This window comes from Drosophila takahashii, chromosome 3R (assembly GCF_030179915.1).
Source record: "Drosophila takahashii strain IR98-3 E-12201 chromosome 3R, DtakHiC1v2, whole genome shotgun sequence".
Lineage (NCBI taxonomy): Eukaryota > Metazoa > Arthropoda > Insecta > Diptera > Drosophilidae > Drosophila > Drosophila takahashii.
Genome location: NC_091681.1, coordinates 39,981,071 through 40,004,249, shown reverse-complemented (window position 1 = coordinate 40,004,249; position 23,179 = coordinate 39,981,071). Strand labels below are relative to the sequence as shown.

The 23,179-nt window shown below is 47.7% G+C and overlaps 4 protein-coding genes across 7 annotated transcripts in view; 2 read left to right on the top strand and 2 right to left on the bottom strand.

The window, feature by feature from the left end:
- Positions 1 to 3: 3 nt before the first annotated feature.
- Positions 4 to 8,846, bottom strand: rod (rough deal). Its single transcript, XM_017152286.3, has 15 exons — positions 8,713 to 8,846; positions 8,424 to 8,642; positions 8,024 to 8,361; positions 7,623 to 7,970; positions 7,370 to 7,569; positions 6,845 to 7,053; positions 6,072 to 6,784; positions 4,194 to 5,461; positions 3,727 to 4,121; positions 2,995 to 3,503; positions 2,566 to 2,935; positions 2,240 to 2,504; positions 1,010 to 1,835; positions 318 to 951; positions 4 to 261 (listed from the first exon to the last, which is right to left on the bottom strand). Exons 2-15 carry the CDS (start codon positions 8,517 to 8,519, stop codon positions 151 to 153), a joined length of 6,282 nt encoding a protein of 2,093 aa, XP_017007775.3. The 5' UTR covers positions 8,520 to 8,642; positions 8,713 to 8,846; the 3' UTR covers positions 4 to 150.
- Positions 8,830 to 13,675, top strand: pygo (pygopus family PHD finger). The gene is made up of 3 exons (XM_017152260.3): positions 8,830 to 9,557; positions 9,620 to 11,995; positions 12,631 to 13,675. Exons 2-3 carry the CDS (start codon positions 9,840 to 9,842, stop codon positions 12,749 to 12,751), a joined length of 2,277 nt encoding a protein of 758 aa, XP_017007749.3. The 5' UTR covers positions 8,830 to 9,557; positions 9,620 to 9,839; the 3' UTR covers positions 12,752 to 13,675.
- A 51-nt stretch (positions 13,676 to 13,726) lies between these two features.
- gammaCOP (coat protein (coatomer) gamma) lies at positions 13,727 to 17,224 on the bottom strand. Of its 3 annotated transcripts, none has more exons than XM_070217843.1 (6): positions 17,067 to 17,224; positions 16,200 to 16,858; positions 14,667 to 16,140; positions 14,424 to 14,609; positions 14,212 to 14,364; positions 13,727 to 14,154 (listed from the first exon to the last, which is right to left on the bottom strand). In XM_070217843.1, the coding sequence occupies exons 1-6, from the start codon at positions 17,104 to 17,106 to the stop codon at positions 14,024 to 14,026; spliced, it is 2,643 nt and encodes an 880-aa protein (XP_070073944.1). In that variant the 5' UTR covers positions 17,107 to 17,224; the 3' UTR covers positions 13,727 to 14,023. The 3 variants fall into 3 exon arrangements, with proteins under 3 accessions (XP_070073944.1, XP_017007748.3, XP_070073943.1); XM_017152259.3 differs by having other exon boundaries at positions 16,200 to 16,855; positions 17,067 to 17,221; XM_070217842.1 differs by lacking the exon at positions 17,067 to 17,224 and having other exon boundaries at positions 16,200 to 16,974.
- Positions 17,225 to 18,380: 1,156 nt separating this feature from the next.
- Positions 18,381 to 23,179, top strand: part of LOC138913661 (uncharacterized) — a 32,355-nt gene continuing 27,556 nt past the window's right edge. For both annotated transcript variants that reach the window (XM_070217846.1, XM_070217845.1), the window contains exon 1: positions 18,381 to 18,976. In XM_070217846.1, the coding sequence (XP_070073947.1) occupies positions 18,723 to 18,976 (254 nt within the window). In that variant the 5' untranslated portion in view covers positions 18,381 to 18,722. The remainder of the gene's footprint in view (positions 18,977 to 23,179) is intronic.

Below are 23,179 nucleotides of genomic sequence, written 5' to 3'. Positions count from 1 at the left end.
TCCTTTCATTTTTAAAATCTTTATTTGGGTTAATAATTATTTTTACAAATTAAAAATTACCTTCGATCCAAAAGTAATTACCTCAGATATTTCATCAAAAAAACTTCATTCGTATAAATTAAGTAAAGTTGAGAAACGCTAACCCTCCGCTTAGAGATTTAATTCTTTGAGCGCAAAGTTCAAAACCACCGGCAACATACCGGCATCTTCCAGATCCAGGATCTGCTGCCGGAGGTTCTCCACCGGATGGGAATGTATCATCTGCAAGAAGATTTTGATTAACTAACTACCCATTTATGTGCAAACCTCAAACCCACCTTTTTGATCTTTTGCCGCTGCTCGGAGCTCTGGCAAAAGCTGAGCAGGGCGGCGGCCATGTGGGGTCGGTGGACCACGACGCAGTGCTCGGCGAACTGCAGCAGATTGAGGGCATGGACCACCGGACATCCCTGCAGGCGCAGGAGCGTCTTGTGCAGCAGCTCCTCCTGCTCGAAGGAGCGCGACTTTACAGCGTTCTTCAGGGGATTGCAGAGCACATAGTCCCAGGCCTTGGCCAGTCCGTCCAGGTGGAGCAGATGGGGCCGGCAGCTGAGCACGTCCAGCAGAGCGTTCAGCTCGCGCACCATATGAAACATGACCATGCGCTTGAGGATGCCGTTCCAGATTTGCGGCAGGTGGATATCGAATCCCAGGCAAATGTTGGTCATCACCTCCAGCGACAGGGGATTCTGCGCATTGCGCTGCCAGATCATTTTCAGGATGTCGATCTTGTTGCAATGGTCGTCGGAGAACTTCTCCAGATTCGACTTGTACCCCAAAGCCTTCAGCTCGTGGACGCACTTGATGCTGATAAACTGGCGCTGGTTAATGGTGTTCGTAAAGGAGTTGCTGCCGTCGTTCAGCTTTGAGTAGCACTCGTACATCTGCAGCTGTGTGGAGGTGTTCACGGAGCTGAAGTGGATTAAATAAGTTAATTTGAATCACTTTCTATTATATCAACTATTCTTACCCTCCCTTGAAGATCAGGCCCACTAGGAACTTGACCGCCTCCGCCTTTGGCCAACTGGAGAGTATGTAGAAAGCTCTGTTCACATTCTCGCTGGCATCCTGGCTGCTCGTTCCATCCGCGCCATTCGCCTGCTCCGGCCAGTTCTGCTCCTCCATGAACGTATCCTCCAGCATGGTGCCGTCGGGCGTGGGCTCCATGGTCAGCGAGAGCCACTTCTGCAGCAGACGGTACTGAATGGTGGTCAGGCAGAGGTCGTGCAGCTTCACGATCTCGCCAACCAGCGCATTGATGTCCACTTTGCTCGATTTGAGAATCAGTTCGTGGTGATAGAGGGCGTGAATCAGCTCGGTGGGATTCTCAACCTGTCGCAGAAGCTTCTCATCAGACAGTCCGTAAACGTAAAGCAGATGCTGCGTTTTCTGGATCGGATACCGCCGCTTGACCTTCGCTATCTGTTCACGCGTCTTGGGATCAGTGATTAGATTGCCCTTCTCCTTGACGAATTTCCAGCACTCGTAGGAGGCCTCCACCTGGTCGGCTCCGTCCCTCGCATAGTTGGATACAAAGTAGAGTATGAGGAATGCCTTGTTGGGGTTGTTCACCTTCTCGACCAACCGAAGAATCGACTGGAGGAAGGCATTATTCGTGGGCAGCAGACTCCACGACTCCGATTCATTCTTCGACTTGTACTCCGATATCGAGTTCTTCACTGCCGACATGCAGAAGTAGTCGCAGTTCTGGGAACTATCCTTGGCTCCCTTCAGGGCCGTGTACATCTGAATTAGGGGGAACCAGCTCTGGCAGTTGTCCACACTCAGTTCGCTATCTAAAGTAGATTAAGAGAAATTGTTAAAAATAAATATCAGGGTTCGGAATATAACACACATGTTAAAAACATATAAAATTGTATTTTACATATGTGTCAAAAACAAAAGTGTTAAAATGTGAAAAACAATTGTTAACACACAGCTCACTTGTGTTGTCTCATTGTGTTAAAAGCACCTTGTGTAAAAAACACGTCGTAACGTCATAACACGTCGTGTAAATAACACAAATAAACTGTGTGTGTTATTTATGTATCTAACATATGTAAGCTACAATTTTTTACACACATGTCAATTTTTTTTAACTTAACACTTTGGCATTTAACATGTTAATAACACGAGTTATTTACAGAGTGTGTTATTTTCCGAACCTTTATAAATATTATATATTTTATACTATCTTTACCTAGGATATCCTTGAGAGGCTGCTCAACGATAGGCTTAAAGGGCAGACGGTACCGGGATATCTTCGGCATGACGCCGTTTTCCCTCTGCGATTTGAGCCACATGTCCGTCTCCACCTGACCCGGCCGATTGCGCCGCCTGGTAATCATCTTGTGCCGCAGGAAGTGCAAGATGTTTGTCCAGATCTCCATCTCCTTGGGTGCCGCATCAAAGTACATTAGGATGTTGATCACGCACATGTACAACTCGTAGAAATAAATGTTGATCTAAATGATAGGTTAAATAATGAAAGACCAGGAACACAAGGAAGTACCCTAGTAAACTTACTTCCTCGATAAAGTGCTTCAACTTGGAGATAAACAGCTCTACGTTTTTAATTTTATCGATGTACGGCTGACACATGTCTCGCATTTCCTGGGCGCTGCTTAGCATTACCAGCTCCTCGTCGCCGAACGTGTCTCTCTTCACCTCGAAGCGCAGCTCCTGGGCACTCAGAATGCTCAGAATCTGGGTGATGAGAATCTTCTGGTAGTCGAAGCCAAAGTCCTTGCTCATGCGTTCTAATAATTGCACATCCAGCTGCTTGTTGTGAAACTCCTTGAGCAAATCCTCCACGTTGTCCATGTCCGCGTTGAACTTGCCCTTGATCCTGGGATCCTGCTGGCAGAACTCCAGATAATAGTAGAGTTTCAAGCGCCTGCAAAAGGGTAAAAAATTGTAAGTGGGATTTATTAAGCCACTTTATAGATTACTTACTTTGCCCGTATCATTTGCACATTATCTAAATCCTCCATGTGATCGTGATACATGGCGGATAGGGTCAGGAAGTTTATCTTTTGCAGGTCCGTCTTCACCTCCGTGGAGAGCTTTTCCAGCAGAGCCAGTGCCTCGCTGTCCACCACCAGCATAGTGAAGAGTTCTATGAAATTGGCATCCTTGCTGCCCATCGCATTGCGGAAAATGCGGCGCAGCTGCAGCGTAATGAAGCCCTCGTTGATGATCCGCTTCTTGCGGCAGTTTTGCTTCTGGTAGTCGAGCAGATACTGCGACATCACGTACCAAACGTCGTGCTCCTTGGCCTTCGTCAGGTGTTCCAGCGACAGGAAGAAGTCCGCCCGAGCGCTGTCCAGATCCGCCTTGGTGTTCTCCGCCAGTCCGTGGCTCAACTGGCGGAGCAACGAGTTGCTCGGCTCCGATTCAATCACCATGAGCAGCAGGGTGCGAGCCAGAAACTTAACTATGGCCATGTGACCACCGATGGTCTTCTGTGAAAATTATTAATAATTACAAAAAAAAAAACAAATCGAATTTTGGGGCACTTTGGGGTCGTTTTTTGTTCTAATTTGTACCTCACACGCGGCTCCACATTATTTTAGTAATTAATGTGATTTTTTTTAGATTTTTATGTCAATCCTTTCTGGGTGGAATTTGCTACTGACCGTTTTTAAGAGGTCGAACTTTATATTAGTTTAGATAATTAATAATTACCTTCTGTTGCAGCTGCTGGACAGGCTGCACCTCCACCTCGTCGAACATCGACACCGAATATCTCTTCTTTGGCATTGTGGGCACCTGCAGGGACTTCACGTCAAAGGATCCGTTGAGAGGAATGGTAAAGTTCATCGTGGACTCTCCCATGACCACGGTAATTCCATCGAGGGCCCGGCAAATGTGCTCGTTGACGGTCTGTTCCCTGCCATCGTAGTAAGTCTGGATGGCGTTCAGTGGATAGTGTATCACAGCCACGCGTATGTACTTAATGAGCTCCACAAGATCCCGACGACGACTCTCCTCGTGCAGCAAGGCGGATGTGAGCAACTCGTAGGCCAAGAAGAAGCTAAGCGGATCGCTCTCGTTGATCAACTGCAGGGAGGAGGCACTTTCTGGATAATGAAATAAGGGAAACAAGATGAAATTAAGACAGTATTTAATAGTAATGTTAGTAAGTAAGTTACCTTGACTCTGCCCCTTGGCATTCTCGATTTGCTGGACCAGCAGCTCAATCGCCAGGTTGATAAAATCCCCCGCATTGGCGGCCACACAGTCGACGAAGCTGATGAGGTGGAAGGCCAAAGCGCAGCTGAGCGGCAGACAGCCGATCCGCTGGCAAATGCGCGTCAGGCCAAACACCTTGGACAGACCGAGCGACGTGCAGAGTTCGCCCATTTCGCTGGCTATAAAGGCGGACACATTCAAGGTGGCCTGGGCCCGTTCGATGATCCTCTCGATGGCCTCGTCCAGCAGGCTGTGGCGCCTTTGCAGCGGTATTAGTTCGCTGCTGCAGCTCAGCTGAATACCAAACTTCAGCAGGCGGAGGCGGTGCTTCATCACCAGGTAGCGACGCTCGTAAACGGAATCCACAAACGGCAGGAGCAACTTGAAGAGCTCTAAAACGTTCGTGTGCTCCTGAACTTTGGCCTCGTCTTCAAAGGAAACAGAAGAGCTGTTCTCCAGGAGGTTGGCGATGATCTCCACCACTTGCTGTCCGTTCTTCGAGTTTTTATCCGCTATGAGCGACTTGAAGAACTCGTAGGCCAGCTCAATCTGGCCTCGCCTGCCCATCTGGTAGCAGCAGTTGAAGTTGGCGCTGACCGAGATGTCCGGCGCCGCCTTGGTGAGTGCTCCAATGTCCTCCAGCATGTCTGGGAGGTTCAACTTCACGATACGCATCATAAACAGCTCCAAATTGATGTCCGAACTGTTGGCCGGCCAGCCATATTTGACCTTCATGATCTTGATGACCTGTATCTCGTACTCGGCGTTGATTTTTATGGCCAGCGGATGGGTGGATGAGCGCAGCCTGATCAGGGGAGCCAGGGTATCTGGCCAGGGAACAGGGGCGTTCTGCAGCACCGACAAGGCGCATTCCAGGCGGCTGTCCTCGTTGTGCAGCAGCTCAATGCAGGCCATCGCCCGTTCCAGCCAAGTGCTGGAGGACTGGCGACTGGCCACCAGCTGGGATATGTACTGCTTGATCACCTCCAGTGGCTGACGACCCTTCTCCTGGAAAATGGGGTACATGAAGTTCGTCACCAGCCGCTGCAGCTTGTCCAGTTGCACGTGCTGCAGAATGCTCAAGGCAGTGGCGTCGATCGAGTCCTGCATGTAGTTGTCCAGGGTGAAGCCCATGTTGTAGTTGGTCTTCAGCACGGACAGATCCTGGAGAGCGTTGACCAGGTCACGCAGCTTGCCCACGTTGCGCTCCTGCTGCCGTCGCACATCGCTGAAGGGATTTAACAGATTTATTATACAATTTTCCAAGAGAGAACAAGAAAGGAAGGTTGTATATGCAGATCATTCCTATTAATTTACAAATCGCAAAAATGTTAAATTTCCTATTATTTCTCATTAATTTTCCCATTTGATAAAATTAAAATCAAAATTCGGAAATATTTAAAAAGAGAAAATTTCCTAGAGTAAAAGAGAATACAATAAAAACCAACGAAGTAATAATTTAATTCCTATTATGTTCCTATGGCAGCTATATGATATAGTTGTCCGATTTTGATCAAATTTAATTCGATATTCAACATTATATAAAAAATGGCATTTCCAAAAGTAGGAGGTTATAAGTTAAAGAACACCCAAGATACAATTTTTTCCTCGATTATTACTTTGGGAGCTATATGACATAGTTGTCCGATCCGTCTCGTTCCGACTTATATACTTCCTGCAAAAGAAAAAAGACTTTTGGGAAAGTTCATCCCGATAGCTTAAAAATTGAGAGACTAGTTTGCGTAGAAACATACGGACTCACGGACATGGCTAGATTGCAAACTTCTGACTGAAATCATAATACCCTCTGCAAGTGTATAAAAAAATAGTTCACTTACGAGTAAGTGAACTGGATTTCCTCGAATATGTCCAGTATCTTGGTGCAAAACTCCAGGCCGATGTCCGGCCAGTGGGGACTGTACTGCAGATTCCGTGTCATCTCCACGCTCCAGTCGGTGATGAAGGGCATTATGCTGGGATGCGTGTTGCTGACCATCGGAATGAACTGGCGCAGCCACTGGACCACATTAAACGGCTTCGTGTTGCCCGGAATGAAGCCCAGCAGCTTGCGCAGCTCATCCTCGTTCAGCAGTGGCAAAATGCTGCTCGAGTGCCGCCGCCAGATGAGGCAGGCCGTCGGCATGTCCGTGTTGAACAGCGACTTGACCATCCGGACCAGGTTGTTGTCGTAAATGAACTTCTGCCAGTCCGTGTTGCACTCGTAGGGATCTATGATGGCCAGCGTTTTGAGGCGGTGTAGTTGCTCGTCGATTTCCAGCACATCCTCCTCGTCGTCCTCGAAACTCAGGCGCTTCTTCACCTCGCACAGATAGCGCTCGAGGATGTGCCTCGAACTCAGGTTGATCATGCGATGCGATTTGATGAAGGCCTTGCTCTCCACCTGCGACAGCAGCTGCAGCAGGTTCTGGAACTTCTTGTCCAGCTCGGAGGGTTCTTTATGCGAATTTGAGTTGCAGAGCTCGACGAGAATGCGTTTTGCCTTGGCCTCGTAGATGGGCTGCAGGCAGAGCTCGAACTGCTTGCCGAATTCCTGTTGAAGAAGGGTGGGATTAGGGAATATCTGAGGAATAAGAATCAATAAATTATGTACCTCCGCCTCCTCCAGGCGCCCCTTGGCAATCAGCTTTTTGAAACGATCACCGGGATCGGTCTCGGAAACGAGCATCATCTCCACCACCGAGGGAATGCTGCTGTGGTTGAGCTCCTTGGCGGCCAAATAATACAGATTCACAGCACACTTTGGCTGACGGACAAGCCAGGCGTGATCGGGAACCTCCACCTCATTCTTAACATTGAGAGCTGCAATGATTAAGGTAGTTAGTAGTTCCGAAAATAATCATTATTTTTGATTTTTTGATCCTAAAAATCAGTCACTTATAATAGTCGGAAAACCAAATGGAATACACCTTGGTTTTTGATTTTTAATTGATATTGCTCAGAAATAATCATTATTTTTTAGTTTTATAAATATGTGTCATGAATAATCATAAATTGTAAGCAAAAAAATATCACTCAAAGTGCGATTTCAGCCGTTGTAAGCTAAGTTTTGCAAAGATTTAAATGTGTTCTCGTAGGTGGAATATCTACTAGATATTATAACATATAATCTTCCTACTTGGGTACTCCACTATCTTGATGAAGCGTCCCTCATCCGTGGGCTTTGTGAGCACCAGGAGCTCGATGTTCTCCTCGCTGCACTCCATCACCAGCAGATCCTCGATGAGCAGGCTCTTCCGTTGGCTCGTCTGGGCTAAATGCACAGTGCGAGTGTAGGGACAAATGTCCAGCAAGTGGCCCGAATTGGTGAGAGCAATTCTGGGGGATAGTAGATTACAGCTAGAATTCGTAGACCCATCAAATCCACTCACATGTAGTGCTCCAGATTGAAGATCTGCTTGAGGCTGCCAAAGTGGGCGGGCAGATTGATGCGGCTCGCATCGCTGGCGCCGCTCTTGAAGTTCATGGAGCTCTGATCCCCCGAGATGACCAGCCCGGGATGCGTGTCCAGTTCTTCCTGGTTGTTCTGGGTAGTCATATTGCCCGCTACTAGCTGTCGGAGGAGCACGGCACAGTCCACATTGCCGGAAGAGCGCCCTTTGGACAGCCGCTGAATGGTGACATCATCCAGGATGGCCTTTTCGCAGGCAATGGTGTCGTTTTCATTGAGCGTCACGTTGTTTAGGGCCTCTAAACTAGACTCATTGATGTGGCTCAGACTGGAAGGGATTACTTTAATGGCTAAATAGGATATATAACTAGTGTAACCCACCTGTAGATGCTGCCGTTCTTGCAGGTAAAGTAGAATCTCCCCTCCAGCTGGTGGATGCTGCGGAAGGTGCCGCCCGTGAGGCTCACGTCCTCCAGATTCACGGCCACGCTGAAGAGGAGCAGCCCCTTGATGAACACCCCATGAACCTCGCCATCGGAGAGTCCACAGACAATCAGATTGCCGCTGGCGGAGATCGCAATGGCCTCGATGGCCGCGCCGAAGCCCAGGAAGCTGCACTTGGCCACCAGTTCGTCCTCCAGCAGCAGCAGGCTCTTGTCGATGCCAATGACCATCTTGCCGCACTGCACGGAGGCCAAAACATCCGGATATTTGTTTACCTTCGAAGGAAACAGGGGAAAACTTGCAATCTAACTGTAGATTCGCCTCCAAAATGACTCACTTCCTCCTCGCTGCTTATCTGGAAGATGCCGCGCGACGAAAACACATTCGAGATGGTCTCGTCCTCCAGCGCCGAGGCCTCAAAGTTGCTCCACATCGTTCTGTAATCCCGGCTAGCAGAATTTCCCAAATTGGCCAGTTTAAACAATACGCCGCCAAAAAATAAACAAGCGTCACCTGGCTTATCGCCGATAACTCTGGCTGCCTATCGATAGGCGACCTGTTTTGGGGAAATACAGAAATTAAACGTCCTTACACCTAATTATTTAAAGTTAATTAGATTTAATTACCTTTCTAATTTATTCCGTCACCACGAAAACCCTTTATTTCGTTTATTTCCACATTTATTCAATTTCGGCGTGCTCGCCCGCTCTGGTCACTCTAGCACGGCCGCGGAATTCCGGCATTTCGCCTCACGTCGACAAACGGCCACACCATCGACTTGATGAAAATTATTTATATTTCGCTGCTTGCACGCAAAAATTGGTCAAAATAAACACGGGTTAATGTGCTGCGGCTGAGTAACGGTACAGTGGTCAGTCCGCCGGACCGCCAGACGCGCGTAACGGTAAGCCGTGCGAGCGCCGCGCCGAGAACCCCGCTAATTAAAAGTGGATGCTGCAGCAGCGGCCATCGGAATCGGAATCAACAAACGCCAGCATTGAACGCCAGCTAAACGCGATAATCGCCAACCGCCGGTTGTTTTGCCACCCAATTAAGGGTTAAAGCCAAACCCCCAGTTAAACCCCGTAAACAAACAACGGTTAATCGCCTGCCAGTGCAATTAAAACGGGAAACGCAGCGGAGGACATAAAATCGCTGGCAAGAAGAAGAGCGCTGGCCAGAAAGCGCCTTTCAAAGGGGTTTTGCGGATTCAAATCGGTGGCAAACTAAAGTGCAGAGTGCTAAATAGGAGTAGTGCTAGAAATTCCCAGTTGAGATCCCCCGAAAAAGCGAGAAGCGGCAGGTGCTTGGCGCTTTTGAAGCGAGACAACACGACGCTGGGTTGCCAGCGTAGAGTTGCCAACGTAGAAGACGGAACGGGGTTGCCGTTCGTTGCGCAGGAAAGTGTTTACTTGGAAATTGGTAGGAAGAAACTTGATTTTCCCACTGATCCTGGCCAGGAGATGACTTGGTAAGTAGTGGAGTTGGTCGCCAGGAGCCCTATTAATCATTCCCCGCCCCCTGCCTCCCCAGGAACTCGAACTTGAGGCGGTCACAGGCCGGATAACCGAACCCACCGATAGCAATTGATCATCCCAAGGCTCTAGAGGATTAGCCACTCCACGCACTCGCACCAACTACTTCCCCCCGCGTCGAGATCTCCTCGAGATTGGCGACGCCGCTCACATCCGATTTCTTGCCCCACACCCGTCGAAGAAAAGCTGCCACCATTCGGAAGAAGAACACCTCGAATATGACCCACAATCTCGGTATGGCGCCATATAGATTGCCGGGTCCAGCGGGCGGGCTGTGTCCGCCCGACTTCAAGCCGCCGCCCCCGACGGACATCATCTCGGCGCCGAGCAATCCGAAGAAGCGGCGGAAAACCTCGAATGCCGCCAACTCGGCTGCCGCGGTGGCTGCTGCGGCGGCTGCTGCGGCCGCTGCTGCGAACTCCATGCAGCAGCAGCAGCAGGCGCCGCCGACGCCGCAGGACCTGCTGCCGCCGCCGCCGATGGGCGGCTTTGGAGACACCATAATTGCCTCGAATCCGTTCGACGACAGCCCCCAGGTTTCGGCCATGTCCAGCTCGGCGGCCGCGGCGATGGCGGCCATGGGACAGATGGGCGGTGGACCGCCAGGAGGTGGTCACTTTGGCGGTGGACCGGGCGGCCATCCGCACTGGGATCCGCCACCGCCTCACATGCATCCCCACATGCACCCGCATCCGCATCATCCGGGCGGCCCCATGGGTGTCCATGGTCCGCATCCCCACATGGGCGGTCCGCCGCCGATGCGCGGGATGAGCCCCATGCATCCCCACCCACAGATGGGACCGGGAGTGGGTCTGCCGCCCCACATGAACCACGGCAGGCCAGGAGGACCCGGCGGACCCGGAGGACCCGTGCCCATGGGCAGCCCCATGGGCGGAATGGCCGGCATGGGCGGCATGAGCCCCATGGGCGGCATGGGCGGCCCCAGCATATCGCCCCATCACATGGGCATGGGCGGCCTCTCGCCCATGGGCGGCGGACCCAACGGACCCAATCCCCGGGCCATGCAGGGCTCTCCGATGGGCGCTCCCGGGCAGAACTCGCCGATGAACTCGCTGCCCATGGGCTCGCCGATGGGCAATCCGATTGGCAGCCCACTGGGACCGCCAGGAGGACCTGGAAATAATCCCGGCAATCCCCAACAGCAACAACAACCTCCGCAGCCACCGATGAACAACGGGCAGATGGGTCCGCCGCCTCTGCACAGTCCGCTGGGCAATGGACCCACCGGCCACGGCAGCCACATGCCCGGAGGACCTATTCCAGGACCAGGACCTGGTCCCGGTGGCATCTCCCCCGCGCAGGGCAACAATCCCGGCCAGGGGAACAACAATGGAAGCAATAACGCCAGCAACAACAATCAAAATCCTCACCTTTCGCCGGCCGCCGGACGCCTGGGAGTCGCGAACGGCCCCGCGGTGGCCTCCTCCTCCTCCTCGGTACCCTCGCCCGCCACGCCCACGCTCACGCCCACTTCGACAGCCACGTCAGTGCCTACATCCTCGCCAGCGCCGCCCGCCATGTCACCGCACCACTCGCTGAATAGCGCCGGTCCGAGTCCCAGTCCGCTGCAGTCGCCCGCCGGGCCAAATGGTCCGAATAATCCAAACAACAGCAGCAATAACAACAACAACGGACCCATGATGGGCCAGATGAACCCCAATGCAGTTCCTATGCAGCACCAGCAGCCGCAGCAGCAGCAGCACATGGGCATGAACCAGATGCTGCCGCCGCAGCAGCCCTCGCATCTTGGCGCCCCGCATCCGAACATGATGAATCACCCCCACGGGCATCCCCATCCGCATCACCACCCGGGAGGACCACCTCCCCACATGATGGGCGGTCCAGGGATGCACGGAGGACCTGGAGGAATGCCGCCGCACATGGGCGGTGGACCCAATCCGCACATGATGGGCGGACCGCATGGGAATGCGGGTCCCCACATGGGCCACGGCCACATGGGCGGAGTGCCGGGACCAGGACCCGGACCAGGCGGCATGAACGGACCCCCGCACCCGCACATGTCCCCGCACCACGGTCATCCGCATCATCATCCAATGGGAGGACCTGGACCAAATATGTTTGGAGGCGGCGGCGGAGGAGGAGGTCCCATGGGACCTGGTGGACCCATGGGCAACATGGGACCCATGGGCGGTGGACCGATGGGCGGACCCATGGGCCCCAAACCGATGACCATGGGCGGCGGCAAGATGTATCCTCCGGGGCAGCCGATGGTCTTCAATCCGCAGAATCCCAATGCGCCGCCCATCTATCCGTGTGGAATGTGCCACAAGGAGGTGAACGACAACGACGAGGCCGTGTTCTGTGAATCCGGTTGTAACTTCTTCTTTCACAGGTGGGTTTATAGTATGAATTATTTTGAATTTTTCGTTTTATATGAATGAATTAATTAGGGATGTCGAAATATCTAAATTTATCGTATCGATGATATTTTTTATTGAAACAAAAAATTAAAATTATATTTGATATATCAGAAAAGAAATAACTATATATCAGATATTTCTGTTTTATTATTATTTTATTATTTATTATATCACGATAAAAATATTTATTTTTATTGACATCCCTAGAATTAATAAGAATTTTGAGTTTAATAGAATTGAATGAATTTGAATTTTGAGTTTAATGGAACTGAATGGCATGAATTCCAAAATAATTCAAACGACAATTTCTTTAGAAGAAGAAAGATCCATAATTTTGTGATTAAATGGGCATGAATTTTATTTTCTAAGCAGTTAACATTGTTAAAAATTTTCCACTTTTTCTTCTCAAAAAAAAAGCACAAAAAAATCTGGCAAATTCAAAAAAATCATAAAAATGATTCATTCATTCATTCAATTCGAAATGAATTAAAAAAACATTCAATTTATTTCACATATAATTTAATTAAACAAATTATAAATTTCAAGGCTCTAGTTTATACTACTTGTTAGTAGACGTTTATGCTAATTCCAATTCCTTTTTTTACAGAACCTGCGTGGGCCTCACAGAGGCCGCCTTCCAAATGCTCAACAAGGAGGTGTTTGCCGAGTGGTGCTGCGACAAGTGCGTGTCTTCCAAGCATATTCCCATGGTCAAGTTCAAGTGTTGAAGGGGAATAGGAATTGGAATCGGAATAGGAATCGGAACAGAATCACCAGCTAGCACTCACTCACTGTATAAAATATTCAAGCATTAACTCTATCTAATTGTAAGACTTAAGCTGCTCAATAGTCAAGACCCAGATCCTGCGACCCACCCGGAAATAGGAACCCCCGAACCACTTAAGTGCCGGAGCAGTGTTGTGACTTTCAGCTCCGGGCTATCCTGACATCCTGATCCCGAAAACACACAAATAAGCAAGGCAAACCTTAACGAAAAGTGTAAACGAAATATGTTAATTGTAATATAATTGTAATATGTATGTATGTCTGCATGTGGAGCAATCAAACAGGACAAGAAACAATCTAGTTTGTATTATAATGAGAAATTGGATGAGCAGAACAGGCGGAATCCACTCGAATACCGCGTTCGCCTGGCAAGAAGCCCACAACAGACAACCAACCACTCGTAACTATATAAACACATATATCTAATGACATATTCAAACACATTGGAGGACGAGTATAGAAATTGTAACGAAATGAAATTATCATTGTGAAATTGCTGCAAACTGCGTGTGAGTGTGTTATATTTGTTATTACGAACCTATATTATTTTTTATACTTGCGTGCGTTTTACATTTTAAATAATTGATACCGAAAGGAGCGGCGATTATCGTCGGCAACATTTTACACGAACATTTTCAACATAGAGGAATCGATTGCGAACAAAAGCACAAGAAATTATAAATTCATATGCGAGAGAGGAGATAAATTTGTAATTTAAGACGAATGTTGAAAGCGCAGCGAAAATAAACGATTCAAAAAGAAATTTGTAAAAATAGGAAAAACAAAAAGTACTCTAGGCTACAGCAACTTTAAGTTATTTATAATTAAATAAAATACGATATAAAATAAAGTAAGAACAAAGTAAATAGTTTTTGGGGGTATGGGTACTAAATCACCTTTGAAATAAAATCCATAAATTCGGGTTGCATTGCATATACATACAGGTATTTAATATTCTTTTGTTTCCATACTTAAGCTAAATGCACAGGCTAAACGGGGCATAATAAACATATACAATTCATCTCGCAGGATGCATTGTGGGGGCCACATACGTTTTTTGGAAATGGGCAGGGTTCTAAGATTATTACAGAGACAGTCACTTAAAGGTACAAATTATATTTTTGATTAAGTGTAGCGTTCTGTTTCGTAGTTGGGCTTTAGATTATGTTGACGGCACGCAGGAACCAAACGAGATTCCTGCATGGCTCGCTGTCTTATCCGATGGCCGCCGTAATGAGCTCCGCCACTTCCTGATCAGTGCTTCGCACGGTCAAATTCAGCGTAACGCCCTCGGAAAGTGCCAGCTTGGCCCGGACCAGCACCTCGGCGCCGCCCCTGAAGGTTCCTGGAATAAGGAAAGTATTTAGTACATATTAAAATCTCAAAATCGCAGGATACTCACCAGAACAGAGCAGCGTATGCAGGTGCGTGCCCTCGGGCACCTTTTCAGAGAGATTTGCTGCGCCCAGTCCCAGTATTTTCACAATGGTATTGACCGCATCCTGCAGGGTGGTCACCGCTGAGAGAACAAACGTGTCCTCCGCTTGCAGCCATTCTGTAGGATTAAATAATTAATAATGATAACACGAAGTTCATCTATTTTCTCCTTCACACCTTCGCTATCGGCTGCATCCCAGGCCACTTGGAAATTGTTCTTCTTGGTCCGCTGTATCTGATCGGCCACCGTGATCTCCAGATCCTCCAGCATGTACTCGTCGTCGTAGCCCTCATCCGAGTCCGGCTCGCCGGTGTTGGGATCGCAGTCCTTGACCACGAAGCGCAGGGTGGCGCCAAAGGTGGCTGTAAATCGGAATAAATTATAAGTAAGAGTAACAAATGAGTAACAACTAGTACAACCTATGGAACTGGCTGCCTCGCCGGGGAACTCCACGATGACGAAGGTGGTCTGCAGATCGTTGTAGGGCAGCTTGGGGCATGGGATAACCGCCCTGGTGGTGAATCCCTCGGGCAGCGTGAGCTCCACGCGCACGTTCTCCAGAAACTGATCGGACAGCGTGTTCAGGCAGTCGAACTGGAAGACCACGTGCTGGCCAAAGATGTGCTTGATGCACTGCACTGTGTACTCCGTCTCGCTTTCGGTCAGCTGGATGGGCGCGGTGCTGCGATGGATGGGACCCAAGACTTGGATGCCCGGCAGCTGCGCCAAACGGGCGGCGCTCTCCTCCTCGCGCGTGATCTTCGGCGGCCGTGGGGCACTGCTGTTGGTGACCAGCATCACATCGCTTGGGATCACCGGCTTTACAACGGCCGCCTTGGGCACAATGGAAAGGTCAAATCGCGTCTCCAGGTCGCCACTCAAATGATCCACCAGGGATTTCTCCAGCAGCGCCAGCGAGCAGTTCTCCCGCTCGATGATGTAGTTCTTGTAGAGCTCCGGCCGCTCCGAATTCAAGATGCTCAGGTAGTAGGTGGCCCTGTCGCGCACCTCGTCGTCCGGATCCATTTGGCAGCGACCCAGCAGGACGAGTATGTTCCCCAGAAGAGCCGGACAAGAGGCCCCAAACTGGGCCATTGCCGTCACTGCGGCCGCCCGCACAATGGGGCTCTCGAGGATCACGCGGTTGTAGATGAAGCGTATGTACTTGGAGGGCGTGGCCGCAAAGGGTCCCTCCTTGCCCAGCAGATGGAGAATCCTGACAGCCAGCGATACATGCTCGCAGTCCTCGATGAACTCGCACAAATGCGACAGCCCCGACTCCTTGGCATCCGCATTTTCCTCTATGATCGTGATAATAGTATCAACTATGGAGGTCTTGTACTCCAGGCCGCCCTCCTCGCGCAGCATGCCGCTCAAGAAGTTCATCAGCACCGTGTGCTTGCGCGGATACTTGGTGCACAGGGCGCAGATGGCCTGCACCACCACCACCTTGAATTCGTCCGAGATTTCGGCCACAAAAGTGGATATCTGCTTCATTAGGCGCTCTACAGAAGACTCTGCCCCTGTTTTCAGCAGCGTGGTGATGGCCAGCGTGGCCACCGAGCGATTGGAGTCCGTGATGAGGCCCTCGAGGTCCAGATTGCAGGTGGTCACCGCCGCCGGGTGCGTCATGGCCACCTTGTTGAGCGTGCGCACGGCGGCAAAGCGCAGCGTGGCCTTCGGCGAGCTGCAGAACAGCTGGAGAATGGAGAAGGCGGGCGAGAGCATCCGCGGATTGGTGTTCTTCAGGTTGACAATGGCATGAGCCGCCTCATAAATGACCATTTCGCTCTTGTGACGCAGACAGGACTCGATAAAGGTGAACAAGGGCGAGTCGGAGAGCTCCTCGGAGGGGATGTCCTCCTCCTCGATGAGTTTGCAGGCAATGCGGATCTGAAAAGGGGTTTTAAAGGCATATATACCTATAAATCTATCTAGTTTTCTTGACTCACCAGCATGCAAACGGCATAGGGACTCTTTAAAGAGCCCCTGGTCAGCTTGTTGACCAGTTTGGACACCGCCAGCCTGTCCGACTTGCGGATGTGGTAGAGCAAACCCAAAGCGTGGTACTGCACCATGATATTGTCGCTATTCAGCGCCTCCTGGGCCTCGTTGGCCCAACGCTTGACCACATCCCCTGCTGTGCTGGCCAATCTTAAAGAGCTTACTAAGGCAGCACAAGAAACCGCTGCATTCTTGTCCACGATGCACTGCTTCATGTAGCGCTCCACCGCCTGCAGCATCGTGTTGTCCGTGATGCTGCACAGGGCGCGGATGGCGGCGGCCCGGTAGAGATCCTCCTTCCCAGTCATGTCCTTGGTCAGCGAGCTGGTCACGATGATCACATCCTCGGCAATCGAGCTCAGCTCCTTGATTCCCAGGTAGACCATGCGGCGCAGCACCACATCCTTCGATTGGAACAGCTTCGTCATCGCAAAGAAGCAGTCGGTGGCCTCGCGGGCGACCAGCTGCTCGCCCTGGTTGATCAGGTAGAGGATCTTGGTCAGGATGTGGATGCACTTCCTCGCGTTCACCGGCGTCTCGTTGAAGGTGCGCGTCTCCTGCAGCACCGACGTCTTCTCCAGGTTCTGGTACGCATTGCTCGGTCCTGCTGGTTGTTGTTTTTTGTGAGCGGCAAGGGAAAAATAATTCATTTTCTCAATTTAAAGGCGAAAACTCGATTTTTCTGTCTGTTAGTGGGTGTCGGTGTGTGTGTGTGAGGGAGTATGTGTGTCTGTGCCAGCGGAGCACCTCCCACTGACTTGGGTTTTCTTCCAGCCGGTGGGTTAGTAGCCTCTAAGCTCTGCTCCCCTACTTACCGTCCTCCTCCTCGTCTTTGTCGCGGCGGAACGAACCCATTATCTCGGTTAAATCGTGCTTAAAAACAGGCGAAAAGGTTTTTTGGCTGCGTTTACACGTCACTCAGCGGTGTCCAGATCCAGAGTTGCCGTCTTTGAGCTGGAATGTCTCTAAAATAATAGCTATAAAATAGCTAGAAAAACAGGTGTGACCAGTGCGTAAGGGCTACTTTAAGGCAAACGTAAGACAGCAACGTAAGCAAACGTAACATTTATACTGTTGCAAACTGTTCAATTTATAAAATAGTTAAATAGATTTTAAAAAAATTGTTTTTTACCTTAGTCAACAGCTATTTACATTTTTTAACCTGATTTTTAGCTATTAAAAACGGAACTAGCGGCATCGGTGGTTCTATTATCGGTTCGATAACTTCCAATCGATTATTCATCGTTTTAAGAAGGCGGTAAGTTTGAATTTCCGGAATCTGCCTTGTTTTCGACCCCATCAAAGGGAATTTCAGGAAATTAACTTACATTTTTACTTGTATTCTAATAATAGAAATTCAAAACTTAGTTATTATGTCTGTATAATATCTGTACTTTAAAATGTAACAGAAAATGTCAGCAACTAAGCAGTCGCGCCTGTAGGTATTAAAAGGTATGCATTAGGGTGTGAGGATGCAGTTGTTTAAGTGAAAATCTGCAAAGTCTGCAAATGGGTAAATTTAATAAATAGGGGGATTCCCTAAACTGCTGAATTGCTGAATTGTTGAATTTTGGTCAGCTGTTAATCAGCTGTTCCATACAAAGCCAACTTTCAGAAATTTCAGCAATTCATCAGCCTCGGGGCTGTTGAAAATTTTGTTGAATTGCTGAAAAGCCAGAGTTGTCACCTTTTTTTAAAAGTCGTGGCAACTCTGTAACATTTTAGTATCACCAGTACGCATTATTTATTTTAAAAGAAACTTAGAAAGCATATTTGTGGTTCTTTTTACCTTGGAAACACTTTTAGACAGTTACTAGCAATAATAAATCACATTTTACATGCTTTAAGTTCCGTGAAATTTTTCAACAAATAACAGCTGTTTGAAAATTCAACAGGAACCATTTTGGGTCGTTCCCTTAATTGCTGAAATTTTTTGTTGAATTTTCAACAATTCAGCAATTCAACAGTTTAGGGAATCCCCCTAATATTTATCAGTTATTCTTAAAATTAATAGCTTATTAAGGTGACCATTTCTCATCTAGGTCAACCGATAGACCGTAAAAGGGCAGAGATAATCGATTTGCGATCCTGATTCCCGGATAGACGCCATCTTATTTGTCATCCCTAGCTTAATTTCGCCATTTTCACCAAGTTTATTAATTTCGTTTCGTTTTTAATTGAAGTTATTTAATTTATGCGTGCACAGGCAGCGCCAATTAGCGAAAACAAGAAAGCCATTATATTGAAATGTCAATTTCTGGCGCGCGGCAAGTGCCGTTAATTGCATTTTACATACCGCGGGGAAAAGGAATTCCGGCGCGGCGCACAAAACAACAGCTTCATTGCGTGTTTAAAAGGCGAGGACCTCCGCAAAAACGCCAAAAAAAACCACAAAACGCAAAAAACCAAAGAGATCGAGACACCTACAGCATGAATTTATGGCCAAGCGATAAGCGCCGGCCAAAAGGAAAATGCGCTGCCCAAAATTGGACAAGGAACGTGTGCGTCGTCGTTTTGGAGGTTTTTGGAGGAGCAGGCAGAATTTAGTAGCTGTCAAAGGCATCAGCTGTAGCCCCTGGAAACCTGGAAACACCTACAAAGCCGAGGAACCCCGCACCCCGAATCCCGAACCCCGAACGCCAGGTATGTCCAGAGTTACAGCCAACTGGGGGCCAAAGTCGGAGCAAAAGTTGAGGCGGCGGCGCACGCAAGGAATATGCCACAGGTGAGTCTCCGTTTGAGGTGCCAGCGCACAGTGGAGCCTCGCTTAGTGCGATGTTTGTACCATCTATTTTAAGAGGTCATTACAAATTCTGTAATATACCATTATCATTATCAGCGTTATGCTGATCTAAATTCAGAAATTAATAGATCTTATTTCCTAAAATCATCTAAAATTCGTATGTCTAGTTTACAAACTGAAAAAAAAGGAGATGAAACATGACTTCCCCAATAACTTCAAGATGGGCAAGAATAGGATTGAAGTAAAAGTATTATTATCATGCAATGTATTTATTATAAGATGATATTACATTATATTATGATATCATATCAGTCTTTTACTTATTATCATGTCTTAAAAAATTCCAATTGTCTTCAAGATGGATGAATAATAATGTAATACGTAGAACTTACTTATCAAGATCTTCCCTTTATAACGAAATCTTTATAAATCGGTTTGTGAGATGCCTATAAAAATCTACCTTAAGAAGTCATTTCTGAATTCTTATATGTACCATTATCTTGCCTGAAATGTTGTCCTATTCTGATTTCAATTCAGTAATTAATAGATCTTACTTGTTGAAATCATTCAAAATTTGATGTTCGAGTTTTGGAAGCTGTAAAAATCAAGGTGAAACATGATTTCTCCTAATATCAAGACTTTAAGATTAACTTGAAGATAGGAAAGTTTAGGGTTAATATAAAAGTATCCTTAAACTGCAATTTTGTTATAATTATATTAGTTTTTGACTTGTAATCATGTATTTAAAGATCCTTCCCTTTATAACGAAATCTGTATATATTAGAAAACTGATTTTAATTATACCCTTGTAGAGGGTATTATAATTTCAGTCAGATGTTTGCAACGCAGTGAAGGAGACGTTTCCGACCACATAAAGTATATATATTCTTGATCAGCACCAATAGCCGAGTCTATCTAGCCATGTCCGTCTGTCCGTCTGTCCGTTTCTATGCGAACTAGTCTCTCAGTTTTAAAGCTATCGCGATGAAACTTTCCCGAAAGTCTTCTTTCTATTGCAGGTAGTACATATATCGGAGCGAGCCGGATCGGACCACTATATCTTAAGGCTCCCATAGGAATATTCAAACAAATATAAGAAAATTCATTGTAACTTTGTAGGAAGTAGGCTTTTTGATTCTTGACTACCTAAAAACAAAATTTAAACAAATAGAAACGCTGAATCTGGAATCCCTGGAACTGCACCGAGTGAGCATTCTTTTATCTGCAAGGGTATATAAGCTTCGGCTGGCCGAAGGTAGCTTCCTTTCTTGTTTTTTTTTGAAACCAACTTAGCCAGCCTCCACTGTAATACCCAGTTACCTTTGCGTGCGAATGGTGAAGAATGCGGGCGGGGATCGGATGCCCGGGGATTATTGGTGTTTCTCTCGGGGAGTAGAGATCCCGATCCGCCGGTGGCCTGTGACTCTATAAGGCTGATGCTGTCAGTTGCTCTTGGCCGGGCTCATTGGCAGCTTTATTGCCAGGCGGCGGTGTGTGTGGGCCAACCTGCATACCATACCGATCACAAGTATGAATATGAATCTCCAGCCACTTGCCTTCGTTAGTCGGTGGACCCTCTGCCTGGTGCGAAAGATGCAAAACGGGTGCCAGTCGGGATTCCAGGTCGGAATCCAGGTCCCTTGCCATCCACCGTTGTGCTAACAAGATGGCAACACATGAAATTAGACTGCGCCGATGCACGTCCAGCGATAGAAGAAGAACGAACTGATCGTGCCCAGAAAAACGGGCAACGGCAGGAGCAGCAGACTAATTAACATATTCAAATATTTGTCGCATTGTTTCGCCAGTTTCCCAGCTCAGCTCGGCTCGGCTCAGTTCCATCTGGCAGTTGCTGCTCCGTCGCCTGTCGGGTTTATTGAAAAACCATTTTACGGTTTCATGCTCGAAAGTCATTGCCAAGTAACCACGCCCCTGGATGCCAAGTGCATCTTCCTGGGCTCGCAGACCCCTTGGCGCTATTTTTATCGCATTTTAAAAGGCTATTTGTAGTGGTTCCACCAGGAAGTGGCATAAATTCGCAGCGCATAATGGCTGTGAATAAATTATTTTGCCGCAGCTTCCTCTCTCGCTCGCCTGAATGATTGGCTGATAAGGGAACCATCCTCTAAATGCAATGGGAGGAAACCCAGACCCAAACTCGCAGCCGAAACCCCAAACAGATGCTGCAAACAATGCACTGGTTACGTAATCACTTACCGCGATTCTTGTCCTGCAACGTGAGAGAGGCCAGCCGGCGGCCTTCCTTGTGCACTCGAGCAATTTTCACGCACGCCCCCAACCGGCTAGCCTTCTATTCTATTCTATTCCTCTGCCCCTCGAGAAGATGCGGCCTGGCCAAAGCCAAGCCCAAAAAAAAAAAGGAAAACTGTAGGAAGGCATTGAATACGCAGCAATCGCATGCGGAAAGCAAAAGTCCCACAGTCCGTTAGGCGGAAGCGAAGGCCAAGAACCGAAAGGCAACTGGGAGATTTGACTTTAATTAAATTTATGGGGGTAATGCAGAGGTATCTTAACCCTGCGATTATTGCAGAAGGCTTTAAAGGAGAGACACAAAGATTCGTTTTGGGATGGGAAATAAAACAAAGATTTTTTTAAAACTATTTAAATCATCATTTCTACCTTATTTCGTATCAATAAAAAGCCGACATTAATCATGTCAAATTTATGATTCAAACATATCAACTTGATATTTTATCATTTAAAAAAAGTTATAAAAATACAATGTTGTATTTATTAACAAATATTGTAAAATAAGACAGATGTAATCTTTATTCATATCAAAATGATATTAAAAAGTATTAAATTAACCTGAACAATTTAAAATTTGTATCTATTAGCATCATTAAAATTCATCAACGAATTGTAAATATTTATTAATAATTCGCTATTGTGATTTTCATACAGTTTATTTTTATTAGGGCTTTATTATTCTTAAAGGGTAAACTTCATTGATTTTATTAGGACCAATATGTGTAACTAGTTCCTTCTCCCATGCCTTAGGAATTTCAAGGCGCTTTCTCTCCATATTCTACTTACCTATTAACCCAGTCACAGGATTTCGGCTAACTACTAACACCCATAGTTTAACGACTATAACGTGAAAAATATGAGCATTGTGGCCGTGGGGAAAAGACCGTAAAGTAAATCATAAATATTTGCATAAAAAAGTTGGTTTGCCTGAGAAAATCCAGCCGATAAACCAATGTTATGGGGTCGTTAAAATTTGCGATGTAAACATGTGCTAATCATCTTTATGTAAGTCAGTTGGACACATTTACCCGCGGGCAGTCAAAGTTCAGCGCTCGAGGGGGAAACGAAGTGACCCCGGTGGTAATTGCAATTGTCCAAGATTCCAGAGATATATATTGCAATTATTAATTGTTTTTCCTTTTTTTTCCGCTCTTTTCAGACTCTTCAACGGTACTGAACCATTTCACTGATTTCAAATGGCTTAGAAACCGCCACAAACGACTGTCTGCTTTGAGTTGGGATCTCTTTTTTCCTGGTCAATGTCCTTAGCCATTTCGGTTTTCGGTTTTCTTTGGCAGCGGCCTTACCTTGCATGCGCAGTGCGCACGACGCGTCAGTGCCTCTAGTTCCTCCAGTGCCTCCAGAACTCCGCCAGCACCTCCATCTCCTCCAACCAGATGTTATCCCGGTAGTGACCCCAGAGCAGGGCCATAAATTCTCACAGTATTGTGCCCACTACACGCCTGCGCCTCTGCAAATGTTCCAATTTGTATTTTTGCACAAATTGTTGTGGATCCAGCCGCCGTGGCATCTTCTGGTTTTCCTGGTTCGCTTGTTTGTTTTCGGCTGCATTTAATTTAATTTGGCCTGCCCAATTGGGTTGAACCGCAATTAGAGACAAATGTTTTCGGCTGCATTCCATTGGCTACTTAGCCCCATGTTCGTGGCAATTAGCATTAGCCTGTGGGATATATATAGTCGAGGATATCGGGTGGGGCGTGTGTTGTGTGCTTTCTGGGGCGGGGAAAGTTATCTTTCTCCCCAGCCCGGTTTCCCACACGTTTGTTTGCTTAATTAGGTGAAAACTGGCTAACAGGGACAGCTGTTGAGCCGTTCGCCATGCCGGGCAATTGCTAATGAGCAGGACAAGCTGAAGGAGTTGGCGAAATGAAAAGTAACAAGCCACCGTCCTCG